A 24,262-nucleotide genomic window follows, 5' to 3' on the forward strand; every position below is an offset into this window, starting at 1 on the left:
TCCCCCACGTGGATGGACGCACATGGTCCTGGGAGACGGCAGGGCTGGGGGGAAAGGGGATGTGAGGAACCTGTCCTCTCGCAAATAACCCACTCCCATACGTGCTGAAACGCTCTTTTTGCAGTCCATTAAGCTCAATTTAATGCAGGTAGAACATGCCTGGAATCGAGAGGATGGTAAAAGGTTTTGGGCTTTAATTTTACTCGACTGAAAAATTCTGCACGCTCCCGGCTGGTGTCGGCACTTCTGCAGCAAAGACAACAGGCCCCGCAGGAAGCATGAGGCCAAGGTTAAAGCACTTCTAAGTCAAGATGCTATGATACCCAAAGAAGCAATTTTCCATTGTATTGCATATCTTCTGGCACTTTATCGGCATGAATAGAAACTGTGAGCACAAGGGGTGCGCAGGGACCCATTGGAGCTGCAGATGGCTTTAAATTTCCCCTAACTTTCTCTGGATTCAAGGTTATTCTCTTGGCTTGCCGCAGCCCTCTGCGCTTGGGTTAATTGCATCTCTAAACAAACAGCGGCGTTACCCCTCCCTGCCCCGCCAGCATTAAAAGAAAACATATGGAGACCCGCCTGGAAAATAAAGCCTGTTTGTTACCATGGCGTGAAGTCCCGTAGGATGTGTTAGCCTTCGTGGTTTTACTCAAAACCTCCTAAATCCCACTGTTTTGTCAGCAGCATGAGAAATATCTAATAGAAGGCGGCCCAGGGCAAGGAGCAGAAGGCACTTGGGGGCCACCCTTCGTGAGCCCTGCTCTGTTAAAATTTCCCCGAGGGTGAAGGATTTCCTCCCCAGCAAGGGGACAGCGCAGGGAAACTGGGGATGTTGTAATTCCTACCAGGTGGAGATATCACAAGGGCCACGAGACGATGGGGTTTTCCTGCCTGCTCCTCTTGGGTGCAAAGATCCAAGAACCAAGATCCAAGGTTGGTCTCCACCCAGCTGGAGTCTGGGGACCGAGGCATCATTTGCAGTCCCACCTCTTGTAAATCACTGCGATACGTAGCAAGCGTTGTGTCACCTCCCTGCGCTGGGGCAGCCAGCGGGTGACCATTCTCAAGCCTTGTCCTAGGGAAACCTCGAGGTGTCACAGCCTTTCTGTCACAATTCAAGAGAGAGAGACATTGAGGAGGTTAGAAAACACGGCAAGAAAGAAGCATGAAAACAGCTGAGTCACATTCCCTGCAAACAAGCACAGATTTGGGCCAGAGTCTGCTCCTGCAGAAGAAAACCTGGCTTGATGCTACAGGGCTGCAGCCAGCACAGGGGACACCAGGCATCTCCTGCCCTTCCCCAGCCCTGGTATCAGAAGCTCCACTCATCACACTTCAAATTATTCCCCTGGGTAAGAGTAGCAGGCCCCACAATCCAATTTTCTCATATCCACTCGAAGATGAATGTATGTTAATGCTAATGGATGGGACCTGCACCACCCTGGAAACTTGTGCCCTCTGTGGGTCTGCAGAAGTGAGGCTGGTGGCTTTCCAGGCGCTGTCATTTGGATCCATGTGAAAATGACTGGAAACATGATATCAGTAGGATAGATCACATCAGAAAAGGTCCAATTTAGCTAAATTAGTGCCTGGCCTCCAGTTCCTAAAGAGAAGCAGCCGGTATAAAAGTGATATAACAGTGGGTACAACGTATTATGAGCTTTATTCTTCTTATTTTTTATTAAGAGATTTTTCATTCTCCCCCTGCTGTGGAAACTCCATGCAATAACAGGCAAGGGCGTGCTTACCTGCAAAAGAAGAGCTTTATTACTTGTCCTGAAACAGATCGTTTACGGCAGCAACAAGTGGTATTAATAAAGTTTGGGGCCAGCCAATTGCAGGGAGCTGTGCTTCATATCGCTGCCAGCGAGAGCTGACTTTGGGAAGGAAAATGAAATGTTAACCAAAGACCCATTTCCAAGAGAAATAGTCTCGCCGCACATCATCAAACTAATAAAAGCACGCCATCATGTAACACAGGGCAATGCCTCCTCCTCCTCCAGGGGCCTGCTGCAGACCTTTCTTACCCCATTTTCCTGCAAACGCTGCTCAGGCTCAGTGCAGACTTCCATCAAGGCTGCTCATGAATTTATGCAGGCTCTTTCCTGCTTGCCTACTTCTTGTCTCGGTCCTTTTCATTAATGAATCACGGAAGTATTAATTAACATTTGAGAGGCAGATTGCATTTTTTTTTTCTTCTGTGGATCACTTAATCAAAGGTGGGCTTGTGTTGTTTGGTTATAAGTAGAAATACAGAGATGGAGAAGAGCCACGCTTTCAGGCTGTGCTTTACATACCCAGCAGGAAACATTTTAAATACAATTTTAAGTAAATACCTAAAGAGGAATTGGTCTCCGGAAGAGGCCCAGCCTTCAGTGACTCTCATGCAGGATGCATCATAACTTTTCTTTATTCTTATTTATTTTTTTCTGTAAGAAAAAAAAATAAATGGAAAAAGATGGGAGAGGAGAAACAACGATGGCAGCTTGGGCCCTTCTGCTCCCACCACAAAGGGATGTCTTCTCCTGAGACAAACCCTCCGACGGTGCCTCCTGAGGCACAAATCACGGCGTGTGTGCCATCTTTCTACATGAAATGTGGCTACAATAACAGATCCCAAGTGTCCCCTGAAGGCGCGCTGCTCGATATTTATAATTGCTTAATAAACACATGAGAAATGGCACCGTTCGGCCCTACATAATCTACGCGCAATGATCCTCGGTGACAAAGTGTAAGTGACCAAATCCCTTTCCAGGTCTAATGATATTTTGCTCTAGTAAGCCGGTGATATATCGCGTATGGCAAAAATAAAGCGCTCATGCATAAAATTAATACAGTAAGCTCCGAAGTCATAAAGCTTTCAGTCTGTGATATATGATTCGGGAAAATGCCTAACCTGTAATTCAAGTCCTCCCGCTGTCTTATTCCCAATAGGTCCTGGGGTCACCTAGGCATTGCAGGATCAAGCTGGGCCATCTCAGCACGGCGTGTGAGTGATTAACAAAGCAGTTAGGAGCCCTGTTTTAGGGTCACGGGCACAAAAAGCCCCGCGGGGGCACAGCTTCTCCTCCTAGAGGTCAAACGTTTCTCTTTTTCCCAATATAATAATAACAGCGATTTTAACAGCTTTAATGACAGTATGATCATCAGCTAATGTCGTGGTCTTTCGGCAGATTACCTCCCTGCAGGTGTGTGCCATACCTTTCCATCTCTGGCTGTAGTAATCCAGGGATCAGAACTCCAAGCCACAAACAATTCTTCAAGCTCCTTCTGTAAGGAAATGCTCTGACGGGGTGCGGCAGGGATAACACATGAGAACATACAGCGGACTCCATCGATCTGCAATCCATCCCTTGTTTCAACCACAAAAATAATTATCCTTTGCATGCGAAATGATCAAAGTGCTTCAAAAAAAAAGAAAAAAAAAAATCAAACTCCAGCTCCTCAATCAGGAATGCTGCCAAGCTATCGAATCAATAGGTTGTTAGATAGTTGAAGTATGGGAATATGTGAAAGCCATCAAATGATTTCTCTGTTAATAAACTGCTACAGTAATTACCATTAGAATAGAAATGGAAAGATACAGATCAGAAATGGAAAGATGTGAATGGTTTCTCATTAAGTTAAAGCACACAGGATTATTTTTTTTTCCCTTTTGGCCTTGATTCTGCATCATTTTCAACTTGCATACCCAGAGTTGCTTGTGCACCCCAAATTTCACCTAAACATCTTTGAGTCAGTGAGTATCCAGAAGAGGAGAGCTTACCAGGGAGCTGGAGAAGAGTTGGAGAAGCAGGGGCACGGGAGTGTTGCGTCTTTTTTTCTCCAGGGAGCACAGATGTCAGTGCATGCACTCATGCCATATAGCCTGAATAACGGCACGGTGCCTGGAAATAACGGGGAGAAGGTGCAGGAGGAGGGTGGTGCTGGGGCTCTCCGCTAGGGTCTCGGGAGGAGGCTGCAAAGGCAAGGCCAAGTGAGTGCCAAGCGTGAAGACAACCAGCGTGCCAGTATCATGACCCAAACTCTTAACTTTCAAAGGGCTGCCTTGCTAAAATACAAGTTTTCAGTTAAAGAACAAAGCCCGTTCTGCAAATCATCAACACATCGGGAAGCAAAACAAATCACCAGTCCTCCTCCCACTTGCGACTTGAGGTCATTAGAGTAACAGATGGGAAAAGCTTCAGAAAAATCTGAAGTGCAAGTCAGGGAAGGCAATGAGATATACTTGGGGTTCAGCTTTGCTCCAATTAGCAAGAAATAAATTGTTACATGGGCTTTTTGGGGTGGAGGGAGAAAACCATCTGCTGCAGGTCCAGGGAGAGTCCTGCTCCAGGAGAAGTGAGCTTGGTTGTCCACCTGGTGCCCTGCTATTGCTCCTCTTTAGTTTGCCCAGAGCTGAGAGCACACGGGTGAAAGCCCAGCATCATGCAGGACATCAACAAGTCAAAGTAATCCACTCAGCAACAAAAAAGCTGGTCTCAAAACCCCCAGCTCTTTTCGTGAGGAAAAGAGAGCTCGTGGAGGCTGGAAAGCGCTTGACAAGCATCACTCAGCATCTGCAAATCCTGCAGTGCTGAGGCAGGACAATGTTAACACCCCCACAGCTTTGCACATAGAGAGCTTCAAGTGCTTCCAGACTTTTTCCAGGCCTAATGTATTTACTGAAATTGGTTGTCTTCTACTAGCACGTGAAAAAGGGGAGGGGAGGGGGGGAAAGGACTAATGGATGTACATTAACCTTTTGGTACTAGATTTCCCGATACTAGCTACTAATGCAAAATCCATTAGAAGGAAACATCGGGGAACCGTGGTGTGCAAATGTTGTAACGCAGGGAATATCTGTAAAAATCCAGCGTGGGCACGGCAGGGACAGAGATGGTTGCAAGTGCAGAACGATTAAAGCCAGCTCCCAGATTTGCTCTGGGCACAGAAACCCTGCAAAAAGGGCCTGGAGAGGGGAAGGGCTGGAGGCTGAGCGCTGCTGAGGAGCTGAGCACTGGGAGCTTCACCCCATGTTCATGGCACGGTGTGAGGCAGGAGCTGAACCAGGTGGGGTGACCCCGGGCTCTCCCTACACAAAACGGCCCCAAATGTCTTTATTTGAGGTTTTCTTCACTCAAGCACTTCTCTTTCAGGGATGTGAAGGGGAAAGAAGGAAAGCAGGAGAAGTGGATATTATCATTTAATACGTAAAGACAGCTTCAATAGTTACCTTAATGTGCTCTAATTAGGTGTGGGAATACGCAGCACATCCCAAGGGCTGGTTATAGCCACTTTCCCTGCTGCACTCAGACGTGTTTCGCCACCGTGATCAAATATTTTAACATGTACAAAGATTTATCACCTGCAGGGCACAGAAGAAAATGATGATTTAGCCTCCTCAGCAGCCACAGCTCACAACCACCTTCCAAGAGCGGAGGAGCCCGCAGCCCAGCCCCATTTACCCCAAAAGGCAGCCAGAAACCATCGGCGTGGACTCACGCTGGTACCTGCCAGCCCTGCTGCTTAGCTGAGGAGGAAACGCATGGAAAAAAAAAAAAAGAAAAGAAAAAAAAAAGACACCTGGATTTTCCTTGGATTCAACAAACGTAGGTGGTATGAAATGAGAGTAACACAGCAATAAATAATTAAATAAATAAGTAAATAAATAAATAAAACAAGCCAGAAAGCTTGTACTGTAAGTGGATTGAAATGGGGAGAACATCTGCCTCTGATTTTTCAGTTAAACAAAACCATGAAGTTTAATTTAATAAAAACCTTCTGCTTACAACCACAAATAAAATTCTTCAAGGCTGGCTGAGTTTAAAGCCAGAACCTGGCACCTCTTCAGAAGCATGGTAGGGAGCTTGCGGGGAGGAAATCTTCCCGTTCTGCCACAGCTGCTGGGACTCAGCTGCTAAGGGAGGGATGGGAGCATCACATCGGAGCCGGGCTGCAGAAGCAAAGCGTGTGGGGGTGACGGGCAATGCTTACATTGACAGCAATATTGTCTCTGCTCCCCCAGCACGAGGTGGGGCAGAGCATAAGGGCATTGTGCTGCTGCACAATACCGAATAAATACAGGGAAGGAAGAGGTCCAGCACCGCAGACTTATTGAATTAAACATTATTGTGGCTAACACAATCAATACGGCATCGATCGCATTAGCCATATTAATATTTAATTCAATTAAAAGGCTCCCAATTAGATTTTTTTTTTTTAATGTTCTTCCAGGTCTTTTATGCTGCAGGAAAATTGTTAAATTTTTCTAAAGACCGTGAGATCCAGCCGGACTCAAACTACGGCCGGGATGCTCAGAGCAGCACCGGGCCCCCAGCGAGCAGCACTCACTGTGGCAGCTTCTTCAAAAAAGATGCACCCACAGCAAATGCATCTTCAATATATATATATACATATATTATATATAATAATAAACAGAAGGAAGGTGAGAAACTTCCTCATCTTCCCCCACCTGATTACATACAAAGCGTTCCTTGGCTTTTAAGGGTAATTTAATGGTAGTTAAACTAGCGTTAATTTAAGTCAAAGTGGTCTGGAAAGGCAGAACATGCTGTACTGCTTTTAAAAACAGCTGAATCTTCATTTGTTCCGTAAGAGACACTACTGCCTGCTTCCTAACCACTACTGGCTGTCCAAAGACCTTTCCCTACAGATTTTAAAATAACATTCAAGCCTACTTTAAATTTTTCTTGCAAAGTCTGGGAGAAAGTCAGTAAAAGGAGATGGGTGCCAAATTAATTAATATTGGTTAATCTGACATCAAAATTCACCCCATGAGCATCTCCCACATGTGCCCATTCTGAGACCCAAAGCTTGCTTGCTATCACTGGTTTGTTTGCCTGTTATTTCCCCCAAACACTTGCAGAAATAACCTAGCTCCTGGCTCTCCCACTTGACTCCAGGACCTTCTCACGAGCCACTCACTTCTTCCTCAGAAGCCACTTCTCAGACAACATCAAACCAATCCTCAGCGTAGGACAGATTTGGGTTTACAGCAGCAGGAATGAAGTCCAAAGAGAATTATTTCCCCAGGCATCCCAATCCTCCAGGCTTGCCCAGAGTACATTTAATTCTTAAGGAAATTAATCACTCTCCCTCAAAAATTTATCTCAATTAATTCAGACAGGAACTGGTGGGAGATATTTTAGGGATAAGAAAACAAGCAACCAAATAGAAGCAGAGACACATGAGAGAGAACCTATTTTATGATTATATTCCCTGGGATCTACCCAGGACACTGATGCAAGGAAGCACCTCCATACTCTCAGATGTGTTTCACTTCAATAAACACAACTATCCATAAAAAAATAAAAATACTGCTAATAATTAAAAAAAAATACTCACCAGGACTCATATTCTCCCTTAGACCACACAAACAAAATTGATTTAAAACATCTCCCGTTAACTATGAGCAATGTTAAACCAATGACATTGCTCCTGCAGGTGATACCGGGTGTCTCAGGTGAGCTAATTCATAACGAAATACGGAGAGGAATTTCAGGGGAAGCTGCCTGAAAAAATTATTAGCTTTTCCGAGATTCACAGCATTTTTGAGGTAGAAACAAAAGATTAATTAAAACGTCTATAATCCAGGATACAAGACTATTTTTTGCCTCTAAAAATGACCCAGTCATCAACACACATCAAGTATATGGATTTTAGGAGAAAGCTGGCACAAACCCATGTTATAACCAATTTTCTTAGCAGCATTTAACATATTTTTGCTGATGAACCCTACTTCATACCACGCTGTAACCCCTTAGCACCCAAACCAGCTATCAGTGCCCCATGGCAACTCGAGGGGCATGAAATACCTCTTCTATTTCGAGCCTGCCTCCTACTAGCCTCCTTCAACGCACCACTTGAAGACAGAGAAAAATGATCCCTCCCCACCCTTTGCCACATGACTCATGATTTTATAACCTTGTTTTTATCAGCCGAAATCCATCCGTTGGTTTGAGGAACTTGATTTATCCTTACAGGACCTTTTATTTTTTTTTTTAGACCTGCTTTAATCAAGTGCTATACCTCTGTTTATGATTAGCAGCACTGAATTAATCAGGGTGTGCATCACTGAACTTTTCTGTTTTTCTGTTCATTTTTTTTAAATACTTACCCCTTGCTTCAGTAGCATTTGACAACTGCTTCAGTTCTGGCATCGAAGTCTACTCATTCCAGTTCTGTCGGGTTCTTTCAGCATACCGAAGTTGTCCAGGCTCCATCTCCAAATCCCTGAAGGAGAGAAGCAAGAGCTAATATCAAGCATACTTCAGTTAGAGGGGTAAGACTTGCTCCTCAGCAAGAAAAGGAGGGATTCTTAACATGATTTGATAGTAACCGTGCTTGGGAATGTGACTTGATTCAGAGGAGTCAAATTAAATGGGAGCAAAATTGCAACAAGTGATTTATTTATTTTTTAATGGCAGTTTTCTAACAGCTTCTTCTCAGCTTTTTCTCAAAATTTGTAAATCTGCTCTGCCTTTAGGTAGGATCATGGAAAGGGTTGCCTGACGGGCCAAAACTCCTTCCTGGCACAGAGCAAAAAAGCTCCACGCTTACAAATTTTGCAGAGACTCGCTGCTACTTTTGCAAAGAATACCCCATTAGGTATATTGATGTGCTATGAAACATCAAGTTAAAATGTGCTACAATTGTTAAAATAAATGACCAAGTCCACACGGTATTGACTCAGTGCCTTATTTGCTTCCAGTGTTTATGTGCACAAAAACCGCAAACACATTCATCCCACGTGCTACTCCCTTTATTAACGAGCCTTACATTTCTGCTTGCTCACCCAGACCCGCAAGTACTCGAGAACTGCATTTAGTGAAGAGCAATGATTCAGTCTAGCTGAAGTGATAGATCAAGACACTCCAGCTCCTGGGTTCTAGTAGCTGCTGGCGAGGAGTACACCTATTATCTGTGAAGTGTCTATTGCCAACAGTTCTACAGAGGACATTTAAAACGAGCATGGGATCTGCAAGCGCGATGGTTACACCGAACTCTTACGCTACAGAGCTACTCGTGCAGATGGGATGTGCCATCTTCACAGCTTATCAGGTGCACAGAGAAGTACTTCCATTCCCATTTACCTGTTGAGATACAGACATGCCACGTACTTATTCTGCAGCTAAGCTCATGCAAGAAGACACTCCGAAGTGACTGACACCGTAAGTTTTATTACAAGCAATAAAAACCCAAACCTCATTTTATCCCACAACCATCATTTCCATTGTATATCATGGCAAGACAAAATCTTTAAGTTATGAATTCACAAACTAAGGGAACACACGAGATGTAAGGCATTACGTGACATAAGAGCACAGAGAGAGGCAGTGAGATTGACAATAACTTATGATCAATTTGAGGAAAGAATTAAAAACTGTAACAAATATGCAAGAATCAAGTACTGCTCCACTGCAGCCAAGTTTAAGTACAATTGCACAAAGCAAGGCATAATAGTTTTGTGATCGTTATTTTTTTCATGTAACCATGATAGCAATCTATACTTACAGGAGTATTTTTGATTATAATTTACGAAGCATTCTGACTCTTAAAATCCTCCAGAAAATAGCGTTGAGTTCAAATTACACATTTACAGGCATGAAGATGGATGGAAGCAAATAAAGCATCACTCTTGCTACAAATAAAGAATTTTAGATTAAAATATTTAAAGATGCATTTTCAAAAATGTTTCTGTTCATATGAATTCAGGCCATTAGTTCTACTTTAATTTCCAGAAGGCTTATCCTATGACAAGAATTTCCTACAACATTCAGCTGTAACAAGTTATGGGGAACATCATGTGTCATTTGAGAGAAGAGGTGTCTATACAGGCAAATGACTAGGTTCAAATGAAAAAAAAAAAAAAACTTTTTCAATACACATTCTGGCCTGGCTGGGAAATCCTGACACATACAGTAGTAGATCCTTGTCAAAGGATATTAAACACAAAAGAAATGGGGTTATGTTCTCTCACCTATGAAGGCCTGATTTACGTCAAGAATGCAAAAGGTTTCATTTTGAAAAATCTTAGTTACAAAATGTCATTGATTATTACACTGAAGTTAAATGCAAAAATAAAGCTTACTAAATAATCCAAGGCACATTTTTCAAGGCAGCATCTTTACCTCCCTCCTCCATCGTAAGGTCATTTGTTCCAGCACATGACAGTGAACTTAGCAACTCATTTACATGGTCAAAGCTCTCCTGTATTCCAAGTGCAAAACATAAATCATAGCTTCAGACCAGTATTTATCAGTTTCCCAAATGCTCAGGAGTCAACACTTTTTTTTTTTTTTAACCTTTTTTTTTTTTTTTTTCTTTTTTAATCTTGCTCATGAGACAGGGATGTTCACTTTACAGGCAGCAGCTGAAATGACATTACACAGTCTATAATCCAGCTGGAGGGGGCCATCCAGACTTTGCCCTGACGAATTTTCTCCGGCTTGAATTTAGAAGACACATCATAGATGACATACTGAGTACAAAATCGCTGGTCAGAAGTCGATTCTGCATGGTATGCCACCGTGTTGATCATCTGCGTCACATCACTGTCTGGTTTTGGCTGCCTAACCAGAATTTGGCCTCCTGCTGCTTTGACCAACTCCACAAGATCACTCTTCTGGTGGCTACTGAAAGATCCCAGAAAATAGAAGTAGCATCCATCAAACAACTTCGGCAGCTAAGGGAAGGAAAAAAAGAGAAAGTATAAACACAGGACCACCCAACTGAGCACACAGGAACAAAGCAAAAGTGAACGAGAAGTACAATTGAAAATAATCAACACAAAAATCTAGAACCATAACTTAACACATAAAGTACTCAGTATAAGTATACAATTGAGAAAAGTTTGCTTACATGGGCATTATTTCATTATTTTCCAGCACAGTAGGGTCTTCAACTATGAGCTAGAGCTATTCACAGCTACTATTACGAACACTTAATGAACGTCTCCAGGGTAATCCAGAAATTAAATATAAAGTGTTCCCATATAGAAACAAGATTCAATTCAAATATTTTTTTTCCTTTCAACTTTCTGATCATTTCAGCTATGTTCTAAAGCTGAGCAGAGAGGTCCAAAGCAGCATTACTTCCTGTCCCATGCAGCGTCTTCCATACAGGTTCCCTCTGACAAGGTTATGGCAACATACCCACTAATCGAGAAAAATGACTGCTTTATGGATGCTCACAGTCCTTTCAATCACCTTGCACATCATCAAATTTCTGTACAAGGCCACATTAAAATTTTACATCTACTGCATCTGCCCATGTGGCAAAGGGCAAAAATGTGTGAACCAGAGGTCATTCAGACAATCTGTCTCAAGCAATAAAACCCACCAGCTGTTCTCTGTTGAGCCGGCCTCTTTGTGGGCCACCTTGGATTTCATACTTCTCTTCTTGTTCTCGGACTGCACTTCGCAGGCAGGCTCGTACCCCTACAGAAAGCACAATGAGGAAAGCATCAGTTTCAACTCTCACCATTATTTTTAGACAGAGGTTCCATGTTTTAAGACAGGCTTGACATTTCATTTCAGGGACTTAGAAGTCCCTGCACCCATATAGCATCGCATCCTGTACACGTTAGCAATTTCATTTTAAACTGGAAAAGAATTTACAATAGTGGTTGTAAAGATGTAGGTCGGATGGAGAGCAGCAGTATCACACTACAATCAGTGCTGTAAACACAAGGAATTATTAGCAGTTCCTCTTAACCACTACTAAAGGTCAACCACTTAATGTCAGATGTCAAATTGCTAATCATTTGGAAGCTTAAAGCCAGCATGTAGAACCAACTCCGCAGTTATGAAACGGAAGCAATTGCCTGATAAAGAGCAATTACAAAGCAAGTACAAAGCTGTTTCTGAGCAGCTATGGCCTCAAATAAATCAGATGGGATCTCAAAGTCTTCAAGATCAGCAGAAACTGGAGATTTAGGCTGGGGTTTTAACAGTGGCATTTGTTTTTGTTACCACTGCTGCCTAATGAGATTGTCTTTTAGAGTCAATGTAGTTTTACCTTGTTTTAAGGCTAGTTATTTTTTCCAATCCAGAATGTGCTGATGCTAATGTACTGCTAATGTTAGTGGAACGTACAACCTGACCCGACTTTGGAAAGAGGAATTGCTGTGGTCACCGATTCAAGGATGAAACATTTCGCCTGCACACACAATGTACTCATTAATAAAAATTACCCGAGAAAGAAACTTTGCAAACCATTCCACGAAGATTACGGTGTTGTTAAGGTTGCAGCTTTTCTAGTAGTACCTCACTCCTCCCACAGTGTTTCTTGTTTAGGCAGCCTACTTCTACTGTGCAAATACAAGAACCACAATATATAAAAGAATACAACCAACTGAACAAAAACATAAGTAAAACAGGGGTGTTGATCCTAGAAAGGAAGAAAGCCCAAGAGAAGCATCACTGAAAAAGGTACTTGAATACCATGGCAATAAGTACCAATATTTAATCTCAACCTAGAGATCTTGAAAGCTAACCAGCAGTGATTTACCACCAGTTTACACAAGCTCACAAATGTAATAGGAATTCATGCTTTAGTTACCAGAGGTCCTTCAATTTACTTAGATAAAAAAAGAAAGATAAACCTATATAGAAAACCACAATTGGCTGGATACTATGACTATACGTATATATTTTCCTCCATGCACAAGTATCAGTTAATGCACAGTTAATCATTTGTGCTTTTTCCTTTTGTTTCCTATTTTGTTCCTTTCTTCAAGGAACATTACTATGAACTCATATTAGAAGAGGAAGCTAGTAATGTGTTTTCTGGAAAGGTAACATATATGACATGTTTATTATTGGCAAGAACAATGCATAGTGATAAACTATCTTTGAAGTACTCCTAACTCAAGAAAAATCTGAAGGCTCTACCAATATTTTATTTGATCGGCACTACTCAACAGGATTTCCTCTCCCAATTTGCCTCAAACTTATAAAGCTGTTATTTCCTTTCAAGAAAATGCAGATGTTAATGGGCATCACTCACAGTAAAGTAAAAAGTCCTCTCAGCTAGACTTAATAGCAGAACTGTCCACTCATTAAGAACATCAGTTATTTCAATCTACCATCAAAAGCTCAATTTCAAGGATATTCACTACAGAGCTGAAGTTTTTATATGATGAGTACATCACAAATTGAGCATTCAGTGCCAGCATCAGTAAATGGAGCAAATTCGATATGGAAGTAATAAAAGGTTGAACGAATACAGAAGACTACGATGCTGTCTCGTACTGCTACTTTCCTTAAAATTAAAAATAAAAAAAACATGGAAGTGACTGTAACATTAGTGGAATGCCTATTTTCACAGAAAACAGACCAAGTCTGTTTTGCATACATATGTCCATCCATTTCATGCCAGTTTCTCCAAGTAATTTGTAGGCCCTAAAGTTCCTTGTTACTTGTAACGAAAATCTGCCAAGACAGCAAGACTCAACTAGATATGTTGTCCTTCACTGTATCCATAAGAACCACAAATATTTGTTTCCTTGAAAAACTAGAAATATGCAAACACACCACTCGTCTAGCCAATATTTGCATCATCGGTATCCTCATTAACTTTTCTTAGCAGGCTAGAATAAGAAGAGATCTGTGTCTGAACAGATTGGTGGCACAGAAGTTATGTATTCCAGGCAGAGTAAAGAGCCCTGAACATACGTTCCTAGCGCCCAGGTGTATTACCTCTTTTTTTTTTTTTTTTAACATTAGTATGTTAAGAGGCAACATTTTTAGGCCTATACTCCTTTGTGGAACAACAACCTCTCCATATGTTCCCTACTGATGGAAAAACAGTGCATTTTTGTCTCCAGAACATATTTTTTCCTGCAAGATGTAGAAGCAGAACTTGCTCTGACTCATGGGTCTTGCCACACTTGACAAATAAGAACAAATAGGTTTTTGTGAAGCATTGTGCTCAGGGACATTTCAAGAAGTTATCTAACTCTTTGCCTGTGTGCAGGTAGCAAAGAGGCTTTGGAATCCTCGAGCTCAGGAGACGTGATGCTTCAGGTCTCAACAATACAATCTTCTTATTGTCAACAGCACTGTTAATTTGTAGTAAGAATATTGTTTGAACAGACACAAAACCACACAAGATAACAGTGGAAGGAGAGAATTAAGAACAGGAAAACAAAACAAATTGCATGTTGTGTCATCAGAATCATGGTCTAGGAATACATCCAGAAAACTGATGTGGTTAGAAACTGATGTTAAAGGAAGGTGTTTACAACCCTCAGTTGAACAATTAAGGAATATCTGTCCATGGGAGAAGGTTTCCTAAAAAGAAGGAGGAAGTAAAAATGATTAAGTAGCAGAGACCAAGAAGTAGGAAGTAAAAATAATGTAGTAGAGACCACTATGTCCTTTAACTGCAGACTTTGTTCAGACTGGCTTGATTCTAAGTTGGTCGTCTCTCTTCAGCAACCCCTGCATACTAGATTTTGTATTCAAGCGTTCAATGATTCACATACCATAATAGTTAAAGAAAAAATCATCAAAAAGGTGAAATATCCATCTGTCTCATATTTGAGACAAAAAGACAGTGCTAAAGTTGTGTTTCTATCTTCACAACGTGTTTCATTGCACATTTGTCTATATTCTTATATGCCCCTTCTCCATTTGTTTCATTTTTCCCCCTCTGCACACAGAACTTAGTGTCAAGTCACTTGCTTCTAGCTTACTACTTTTGCACTCCCATGTACAGGTGCAGTGACTCCGAGTGGATCTCAGTGAGGTTCTCAAAGACAGCATCATTACCTTTGGGTGTGGTACGGTGACTGTTGGAAGCAGCAGACATGCAAGCTCTTTCTTCTAAGGGGTGGTATGACCACCACAAGACCTTGTGCTGGAAAACCTCAATTTCACAGTTAAGAGTACGAATACAAATAGATTAGAGCACATTGTAGGCCTTTCAGTTGTTTAAATTTTTATTTATTTGTTTTTTAATACAGCTAGGGACTTTATCTTCTATGACAACTTCTAAGCTGAGTTGACTCAATGAAGCCCAGGTCTTTTTCCTGAGTAGATCTTATTAATTTTAAAGCTACTAATGTGTATGAGTGGCTGGATAACACGACAGTTCCCTTTTAATAGTCTCTCCATCAGGGTGAGTGTCATCCTGATTAAGAGGACACATAAAAGGAAATAAAAGGCCATACTGTACTCAAAGGCACAACACTACTGCTTTTACAGGGACATTTCCAGAAGCTCTGTTGACCTCAGAGTACTCCTATTCAAGTTATAGGCACAACACCCTTTGACTTCAAACAGTAGCCATGTTAAATTGATTCCCAGAACACCTGAAGTTACAAATTCATTTGTCTCAGCACTATATTAGAGAGCCACCAGTGAGAATTTGATGCTAAGACACTGGAAGGTAAGTCAAAGGAATAAATTGAAAAAGAATTGCTACTATCCTAATTAGAAAAGCAATTAGGACACCATCAATATGCCACCTCCCTTCTAAAATTGACATGGATATCTTATTTATTTATGTAAAATAATCAGCACAGGATTCTAAGTCTTGGAAGTACAAGCAGCTTTCTAAAAAACACAGGGGGAAGAAAACTTACTTTTGAGATGACACTCACAATTTTAGGAGGGGGTAAAGACCCGAGTTGCATTATTTTCCTTCCCAAATTCACAGTCTGGGCATTCTTTCCAGGCAAACCTGGCTAAGAACCCGGTTTGTTACAAGCCAGAATGAGATCACTTTTTTAGTCAGAATCTCAACAATTCTGTTTATTCCTTGATACTACTGCCAATAAGAGCTCTGAACTTCCCAGGTTTGAGAGTGATAGAGTTTATTCATTTAGCACGTTCTCTTCCCTAAAGAGAAGAGGGTGATTACTGCAACTGTGCTTTAATGGCCCTCTAGTTTAATCACAGTAGTTGGATCAGTTCTCAGCTACTGAGACAAGTGGCTTTCTTCCATTTCACGTGGATCAGAGCTGGTTTGTGACGCCCGTCGCAAGTGTGCAAGCACTCACTGATAAAGCTTGCTGCCTGCCTGACAGAAGATGATGCCGGGAGGCAAGGTCACATATGCAGAAGGGTCACGTAAGGTTCTTTGCTAGAGATATGGAATATTTGAAGTTAAGAGCCTCTTAAGTAGCTAATTTCACACTTGCAATTTGTAGATATAAATAAAATCAGTTGCACCAAAGTCTAGCAAAAAGAGCCTGCATTAAAGGTCTCTAGAAAATATTGAAAAAATAAGGTTTTAGTTTAATACCACTGCATTTTAGCTTGATGCCACCACATTTAGCAAGAATACTGCTTTTTTTTTTCCCCCTCATTAGCAAGAACAGTAAAGCATCACCACTTATACTGATCCTTATTACTTCACTGAACATCTGCCCCAACCTCCTCACCTTGCAGTGTGTAAGGAGCAAGCAGGTTAAAAGGGAGCCCACTCTAACGACATCATTAATTGACCTTTAATACGACTGTAGCTACTAGTACTGGAAATAAAGAAAACATTATTTGCAAAATTTAAGATCAGAGCCCTATAATCCTTGTTCATGCAAGTCTTATAGGTTTATAATGAAACTAACCGCATCAGCAAGAACAATTTAAACAGGGTGAAGTACGAGACAAACTGGATGCCAAGAACATGTTATAATCACCCACAGATGCCCAGGGGTAGCTCTCAGTAACTCAATTAGCCTCAGTGGAGTTTTGTTGGATTTGCATTAATAAAGCAAAGAGCACGGGTTAGCCACAAAAATCTTTCAGAACACCTAAAAGCAATTTAGCAAGATATGAGAGCAACAAAGATAAAATACTACACATCCAAGATCTGGTAGAGACAGCAACTGAAATTTCCTCAGCTCACTCTGCACTGGGTTTTAAGACTTATATGCAGATTGAGTAAAGCTTGATGAGATTATTTTACTAGGAAAGGAAGAAAACTGGACTGAGACAAGGTCTTAGAGGAATTTTGCACAGGTAGCTTCAATTTGCTTTCTTCAAGAATGTTCTTTCCCATGCTTTGGCAGAGACCTTTTTTTTTTTTTTTTTTTTTTTAAAAAAGTCTTCCTATCAACCTATAAAGCAACTTTAGAACTGCAGATTTTCAGAAGCAGGGTAGAGATTTCACTTTGTGAAACAGTCCATTTTTTCCTAAAGATGGAAATGCCACAAGATGCTGCAGAGACTAAGATGAACTTCCTTAAGAACAGGAGTTAACAAGTTAATCCAGATGATATTTATTAAAGATGATGGAGCAGATGCTTAGCAAGTCCTTAAACACTGATTCCCAGAAGCCAGGAGCACGTAATATGTAAATCATCTCTTCATTTGGAAAACAAAAACCCCACAAATATCCCGTCTTCTTTAAGAAACCACCACCTCCCACAGCTGTTTTCTAGACTGAACAAAGTTAACTGGAGGTAGCTGAGGTGCAGAGGTTAGGTTAAGTTTTACTGCCAGTGCTCATCCTCACTCTGCATCTTGTCACATGCTTTTAAATCAAGAAGCTAACACTCCCCCATCCTTTTCCTCACAAGGGGCCTCCTTAATGTAAGGTTTTCTTCAAAAGTGAACTAGAATGAAAGGACTCGCTAATTAAGAACTGAACTTCTGGATGACACAGAACAGAACTGAGGGGGCACTGGAAACAGATTCTTTTTCCTCTAGACCTTATTTCAAACTAGTCTACCCCCCAGCCATGCAGACAAAGGCTAACACCACATTCCAGACATTCGCACCCCCATTTTCTCCTCTGGGAATGCCAGCAGCCGCACAGTCCAAATTTGTGCAGACTTTGACACAAAACTGCTTCCTTACCTTCCAGAAGGTGCCATCCACTGTAGGAACAGAGAAGTTTAGACCCTATTGACATGAAACATCCCTCGCTGCTGCACACCCAACACAAGAACGCACACGTGCATGTTACATCTTTCTACACCTGCAGCTGAAACGTGTCCAACTACAGAACAAGCAGGAAACTCCAGTGGTCAAAAATTTTAGGCTGCTTTAAGGAGAAAGAGCTTTGTCTCAGGTAACATCTTTATCTAAAAGATATTTATGTGTGGAAAGCAGACAACTGAGCCTAAGAGCTCAAACAGGCTTTGCACTTCCCTTGTCTAACAGCATAAACAAGGATGCTCCAAGAAATTCAGGAAGATGCTTTTGCTTGAAATGTCAGTCATGCAGTCCCCTGGCTCCTCCAGCCAACTCCCAGTTGTTCCAAGTCCTTACAGGAAACACAGGATTTTTTGCATTCTTGTAAGTGATCAGAGCTGAATCATTGATGCTGTTCCAGGTAAGTAAAACAGATGAAGGCGTCAGCAGATATTTTGAATTCTCCCAGAATTTGCAGCAAAGACTGACACAAGTTTATTTCAGTGAGCGTTATTACCGAGACAGTTTTTCATTCCCTGCTTTAACAGATAACAATCAGAGCTTCAGAAAAAAAGAACAGCTGAAAAGCTATTAAAGATTTCTGCTGGTTTTAATTACCTTGTTCTATGATCTACAAAAAGCACAGAGGAAATAAAATAATACTTGAATCTTTGTCTCAGGCTACTTGCAGAGGGATAATGATATGCTACTTTGTGCCCTATTACAGTCCCAGAAATAATGAGGGCAATAAAATAATGAAACCAATGAAAAATATGGCCAAGGGCAAGGAGCACAGTGACAACAGTGTCTGAATTGAATTCTGTGCTGTTCTGAAAGCGGATATATTGCTGACAGTGTATTATGTATGGAAAATATTGAACTGCAACTGGTAAGGAGAAATTTTTCTTCTAAAATTGCATAGCAATGGCATCCTTTCATCTTAAAGCTTCCACCTGAAGACAAAAGGGAAGCCTCAAACTCAAGATATATGTAATTTAAATCCTGCCTCTCTAATTCTTAGGAGGCCTTATGCTTTGCTCAAATTCTGGTGGAAAATTCCATATTACATTGCTGGAGGATGTTTTATATGTGTATAGATGTGTAAGCAGAAGCATCATACAATTATAAAGACAGATTCAAGCAAATGAAGGAGACTGCTTTTTGCTATAATGGAAGAGTTAACATAAGAAATATACTTTTTTTTCAAGCATGCAACATTTTTTAAAAAGTGGAACAATAATGTGCAGGCTAAAAATATAACTTTAGAAATAACAGTTAAACAGCTTACCTTCTGGTAAGAAAAAAAAACCTTACTGTTATGATAGTCAGCATTTCATTAAGGGCTACACTGAGCTTTGTTTTTCAAATAATTCAATGTTGTTTTTGAACACGAATTTAGAATTTACTTTAAGTGTGCAGTTTGGAACACCGAAATATAAAGAACACCTCCAATTTATTTGCAGTGGCTATGAAAGAAGTAAGCCCGAGTACACATACACTTTTGGAAGTTTATTTGCATCTCTTGTGAGTTATCCAAACAGAAGTCAAAAAGGCATGATAAATAAAGAGAGAAAGTTATGAAGAAGAAAAGCAAAGACCTCCTTTCCTTAGACAAATGTTCCATCAGCAGGAGTCCCATTATTTGTTATAACAATCTTTAACTTGTAATGACTCTGAAGAAGACTAATAACAGACTGGTGGGAACAGATGGAGTAGTGCTGTTAATTATAGGCACTTAGCTGCATCAGACCCCATGAGTTATTACTAACACTTCCCACTAGGGAGGAGAATCACTCGCTTTTAAGTAGTATGTTGCTTACTAAGCTGGGAGCATTAGCAGTCGGGATTGTACTAATCAGTACTCTCACGCCACAAAACAAAATTCAGCAGCAAACAAAAAATATGAAAATGTTCACTAAATAACCCCCACGCTAATCTATTTTTTTTTTAATCACACTTCTAAAAATAAAGTTCTTCCACAAAGATTTAAACTCAGGTCTCATTAATTTAATCTCCCTACTACTGAGCTGAAGAAAGCTACATACCTTTACCAGCAACATTACTTTTCCAAGCAACTGACTGGCAAGAAGATAAACAGAAGTAAAGGAAAACAACCCTAATGCATACAGTGAAGGTATGCAGACCTCCTGAACCAAGTGAAGCCAATAACCTGCATCAAAGTGATTCACCACACGAAAGTTTTTCAGTCTCAAACAGGATACTGTTCCAGATGACCTGAACACACCCTTTTGCAGTTACCCAACCCCAAAATCGCCTCGAGGCCTTTGAGTATCCTGCTGCATTCCCACCCCTTTGCTATCAGCAGAGCATCTGGAGGCTATTAAACCCATCTGCTTAAGCATAAACAGTATTTCTCCGTGTTGGAAGAAGTTACTGCTATTTGCAAAAGTCACAGTAAAAAACAACACTGTTTTCCTTTTGCAAACGCTTAAGGCTCCAAAGAGAAGCTACTGTAGGCATTGCAGAAAACACCCGAGAGTACACAGATTCAGCAGACCCTTTAAAACATCATGGAACAAATCTATCAGGAAGCCAAATGAACACTAAAAGAAGTCCAACGTTCAGAGTCTGATGATGTGCCTTATTTGAAAGGCTACTCTGCACCTTTTGAAGCATTAAGCAGTGCTTTCGAAAACATTAGCGAATGTGGAAAATTCAGACCGTTAAAGAATCCTCACACTCTGTTTAGTCACACAGTAAAAAACTGGAATGAAATTTGTCTATGAGTTTTCCATGGATAATTAACTCATTTGTAGTGTGGTTATTAGCTAAAAGGACTTAGCCACGAAGGTCAAGGGGAAGAAGATGGCTTTTACAACTCCACTGAAAGCCGATACTAACAAGTACATTAGAAATTATAAGAACCAGAACTCAAGGTCTAACTCCACGGCACAGCCATATAGCAAAGCACGCGCTCTATAAAAACTAATGATGGATTACATGACAGACAACACAAAGACAACTTGCATGCTAAGGGGATACTGTGCAAAACATCTTTCCTTGGAGGTTAACATCGTAGTGGAAGAACATTCATCTGCACAGCTCACATGTACAGAAACAAAAAAAAGTAATGTGATTTGTGTGTGCTGTTAGAAGAGAGCTATCCCTGGTAGCTCCTACCTGCAGAGGCAAGGAGCCTGGTAACTTTCTCAACCAATATAAAAAAGTACAAAGAGAGGCTGAAATCAGCTGACTGCAAACCTTTGGTTATAAATTCTAACTCTCAAAAGATCTCAGTTTTTATATAAACAGGCAAAACCTTACCTTCCTACAGGCTTTGATCATCTATCTGAAGCAAAAATTTCCTATCAATTTCAATGGAAGCTGCTCGTAAGAAATTCAGGAATTTGATAGATTCCTTCCCTACTCTTTCAGGGTATTTCTCCAGGATCTTCAAAACCACCCTTAAGGTAGCACTGAACAAGTTCATTCCCCACTGCTGCTTTGACCAACTCGATGTACCTGGTACTGCAATGCACACACTTACCAAGGAAAAAGTAATTCAATTAACAAAAATCTCCTCATTCAGGAGCTTGCAACCCCAAAACCTCACACTTTCTGTTAAGCTGGGGTGAGCGTGCACTGTCAGGATGGCCGAGCGGTCTAAGGCGCTGCGTTCAGGTCGCAGTCTCCCCTGGAGGCGTGGGTTCGAATCCCACTTCTGACAAGGAGCTGTTCTTTTCGAAACCCACTGGGACAGAGGCCTGGGCAAGCTGCTTGCAGGGGTTCCCTGCTTGAGCAGGCGTTGGACCAGGTGACCTCTAGGGGTCCCTTCCAACCTCAACCATCCCGTGAGATTCTGTTACGTGTCAACATAATGTTATCTCCGTGTGGAATTGGGTGCTATTAGGGAAGTTGTTGGAAAATAATTTTATTTACAAGTCCATCCACCATTCCATTTTTAAAAAGAACTCCATATACTTAATACTTACAGTCAAACTTGAGGACCCAACATCCAGTCAGAACAGCCATCATACATTTGACGGTGCTTGGCATCGGAACGTCAGGGATAACAAGATGAGTTACTAGGAAAAAAGATTACACCAGGAGAAATAAAAGCACAAAAATCAGAACCATGCCTGAAAAACAATCAATTACTATTTAAGAATAAGCTGGAATTTATTTGTACTGGAAAGAGTGGTTGTGATTTTTGAGACTAAGCTACAAATATGTAGAAGTGCTATTACAGGTTTTGTGGGTTTCAACATGTTCTTGCTGTGCAAAAGGGAAGTCACATTTTTACAGCTCTAAGCTAACACTTAGATCTTAGAAGAAGGCTCAGGTTTATGGGGTGTTTTCATCAATCCTTTTAAAATTATCTGACTCTGACAAGGATCTTACTGTGGGATCTCACTGTTTTAACACAAAGCTAACAGAACTCAACTCAGCTCAGGAGCAGTATTCAGGGTGTGAAGGGATGCAGGGGAAAAATTACCTTAGCATTTCCTTCACAAACAGAAGCATCACTCCAAAGAAAACCTAATAGGAAGGATTAACACCCCAAAAAAGAAGGAAGTGAACCCAGTAATTCAGCTTCATCACCTTAATAAAGAACACCAAAATCTGAAGGAAGGTAGCACATATGCAGGAAGTTGTCAACTGTCAGTGATACACTGCCAAGAGGCACCATTTACATAAGGCTTCTAGAAGGTAAAAAGCTTTCAGGATGTCTCATATGAGCAGAGAACTTAATGATGCTAAGAAGTGTAAAGAGAAGAGGTCTCTGAGCAAGATTTACGGATTTTAAATAACAGGCAGTATCTTGTCAGACTGTGGCTCCCCAAGAAGTCTCCTGCCCCAGGAACCACAAAGGCTTAACGTGTTTACATGCAACACACCACACCATTATTCGACTACTGCTATAACTGCAGTAATTTAATAATGATAAAAAGAATTGTTGCAGCCAGGATCCATGGATAAAGTGCAGAACTGTAATCATTTATCACATTTGGACAGAGACATTTCAGCATAACTACATACCTGTGCTGTTAAATTCGGTGCACCTTCGAGCCTTCAGGACTGTCACTAGCTTGTTCAGCAGTTTCTGTTGCTCTGAACTAAGACTGCTCCCCAGTATGCCAAGAGGCCCATCTCTTGCCTGGCTTGTGCTCTGTGACTGCATGAAGAGAGAATCCTACGTAAGCTGAGTGTTTGGGAACAAAGAAAGCAACTAACTTGCTTGGCAGCTTTATTTAATGAAGAGTAAGCATTCTGAAAAACAATTCATGGCAGGCTTAGTGGACAGTGTCCATAATTAAATCGCTATAAAAAAAACAGTTCCAGAGAAAAAAGTTTGATGTTAGAGGTGCTTTATTTAGTTTATGGAAGTTAACAAAACCGGCTTGTGCATCAGCCTTTTTTGTTCTTTTTTTTTTTTTTTTTTTTAAGAAGACTGCTGTGTGCACATTTAGCTGGTTGAACATTATGTAAACAGCCCTGCTGACTGCAGCGTTGAAGGAAGAGAAACATTTCCCAATAAAATAATAAAATCTCCTTCTTGTAGGGAAGTGTGAGTTACCTGTATAATTAACATCTGCATTTTCTTTTACTGAGAAGTCCCTAATACATTGCTGTGGGAATAATGAATGGTTAAGTTTAATTCAGATTAATTCAAATGATGATGATTGATCAAGTTTCATGCTGATAAGGGTGTGATACTTCAGCTCCTGGGTCTTGGTATGTACTCCCAGATCCCACAGTACATACTTTTGAGACCCAGATACCCTAAAGCTTCAGGTTTTGGATCAAGTCCTCCATATGAGCTGGTGGTAACCTTCCACTGGGAACACACTCATCCCAAAGCCAATGCAAAATCTGTTTTGCTTGTGACAGAAGAGCTGTGTTGTCTTGCATTTGCTGCAGTCATACTTTTGTTGATGTAGCTGCAACAGTTTTCTTTTGGTCAACAGACATTTTACTACCTCAGTGGGGTGGGATCATAGCAGGCTGTACTCCCTGAATTAGATTAGGACTGCTTGTGTCAGCCAGCTCAGTTTAATCACATTTCATTAGGTAGCACAAAGCATTTCATAATGATAAGTCTAGACAACTTGCTTTTGGTCACAGAAGAAGTCTTTGCCAAAATTAAAAAAAAAAAAAAAAATGATACCCCCAAAGCTGTTTTCAGCTACTGAGCTGATACCTTCATTGCTGGACAAGTGACAGTATTGAAACGATGCAAGAAAAGCACGTGGAGCAAGGACCACTACTGTTTTCAGGCAGTTTGGCAAATAGAACAAATTTAAATATGCAGAAAGATACCAACAGCAAAGTTCAATCAACAACAGTTCAGGAATAACTGTATTTATTCTTCTACAATGAAGCCCCACTGCAAGAAATACCTTTTGCTTTCCCAGATACAGCTACTATAA

The 24,262-nt window shown here is 41.0% G+C and overlaps 1 protein-coding gene across 1 annotated transcript in view; it reads right to left on the reverse strand.

Annotated features, from left to right (window-relative positions):
- Positions 1–10,360: 10,360 nt before the first annotated feature.
- BARD1 (BRCA1 associated RING domain 1) overlaps positions 10,361–24,262 on the reverse strand; it is a gene marked incomplete at both ends in the record, with an annotated part of 42,624 nt that continues 28,722 nt past the window's right edge. The window contains 4 exons of the mRNA XM_084289403.1: positions 10,361–10,690; positions 11,347–11,444; positions 21,824–21,916; positions 22,872–23,007. Coding sequence (XP_084145529.1) covers positions 10,361–10,690; positions 11,347–11,444; positions 21,824–21,916; positions 22,872–23,007 — 657 coding nt within the window. The remainder of the gene's footprint in view (positions 10,691–11,346; positions 11,445–21,823; positions 21,917–22,871; positions 23,008–24,262) is intronic.

Source organism: Netta rufina (assembly GCF_964035555.1).
Source record: "Netta rufina genome assembly, chromosome: 6".
NCBI classification, from domain to species: Eukaryota; Metazoa; Chordata; class Aves; order Anseriformes; family Anatidae; genus Netta; species Netta rufina.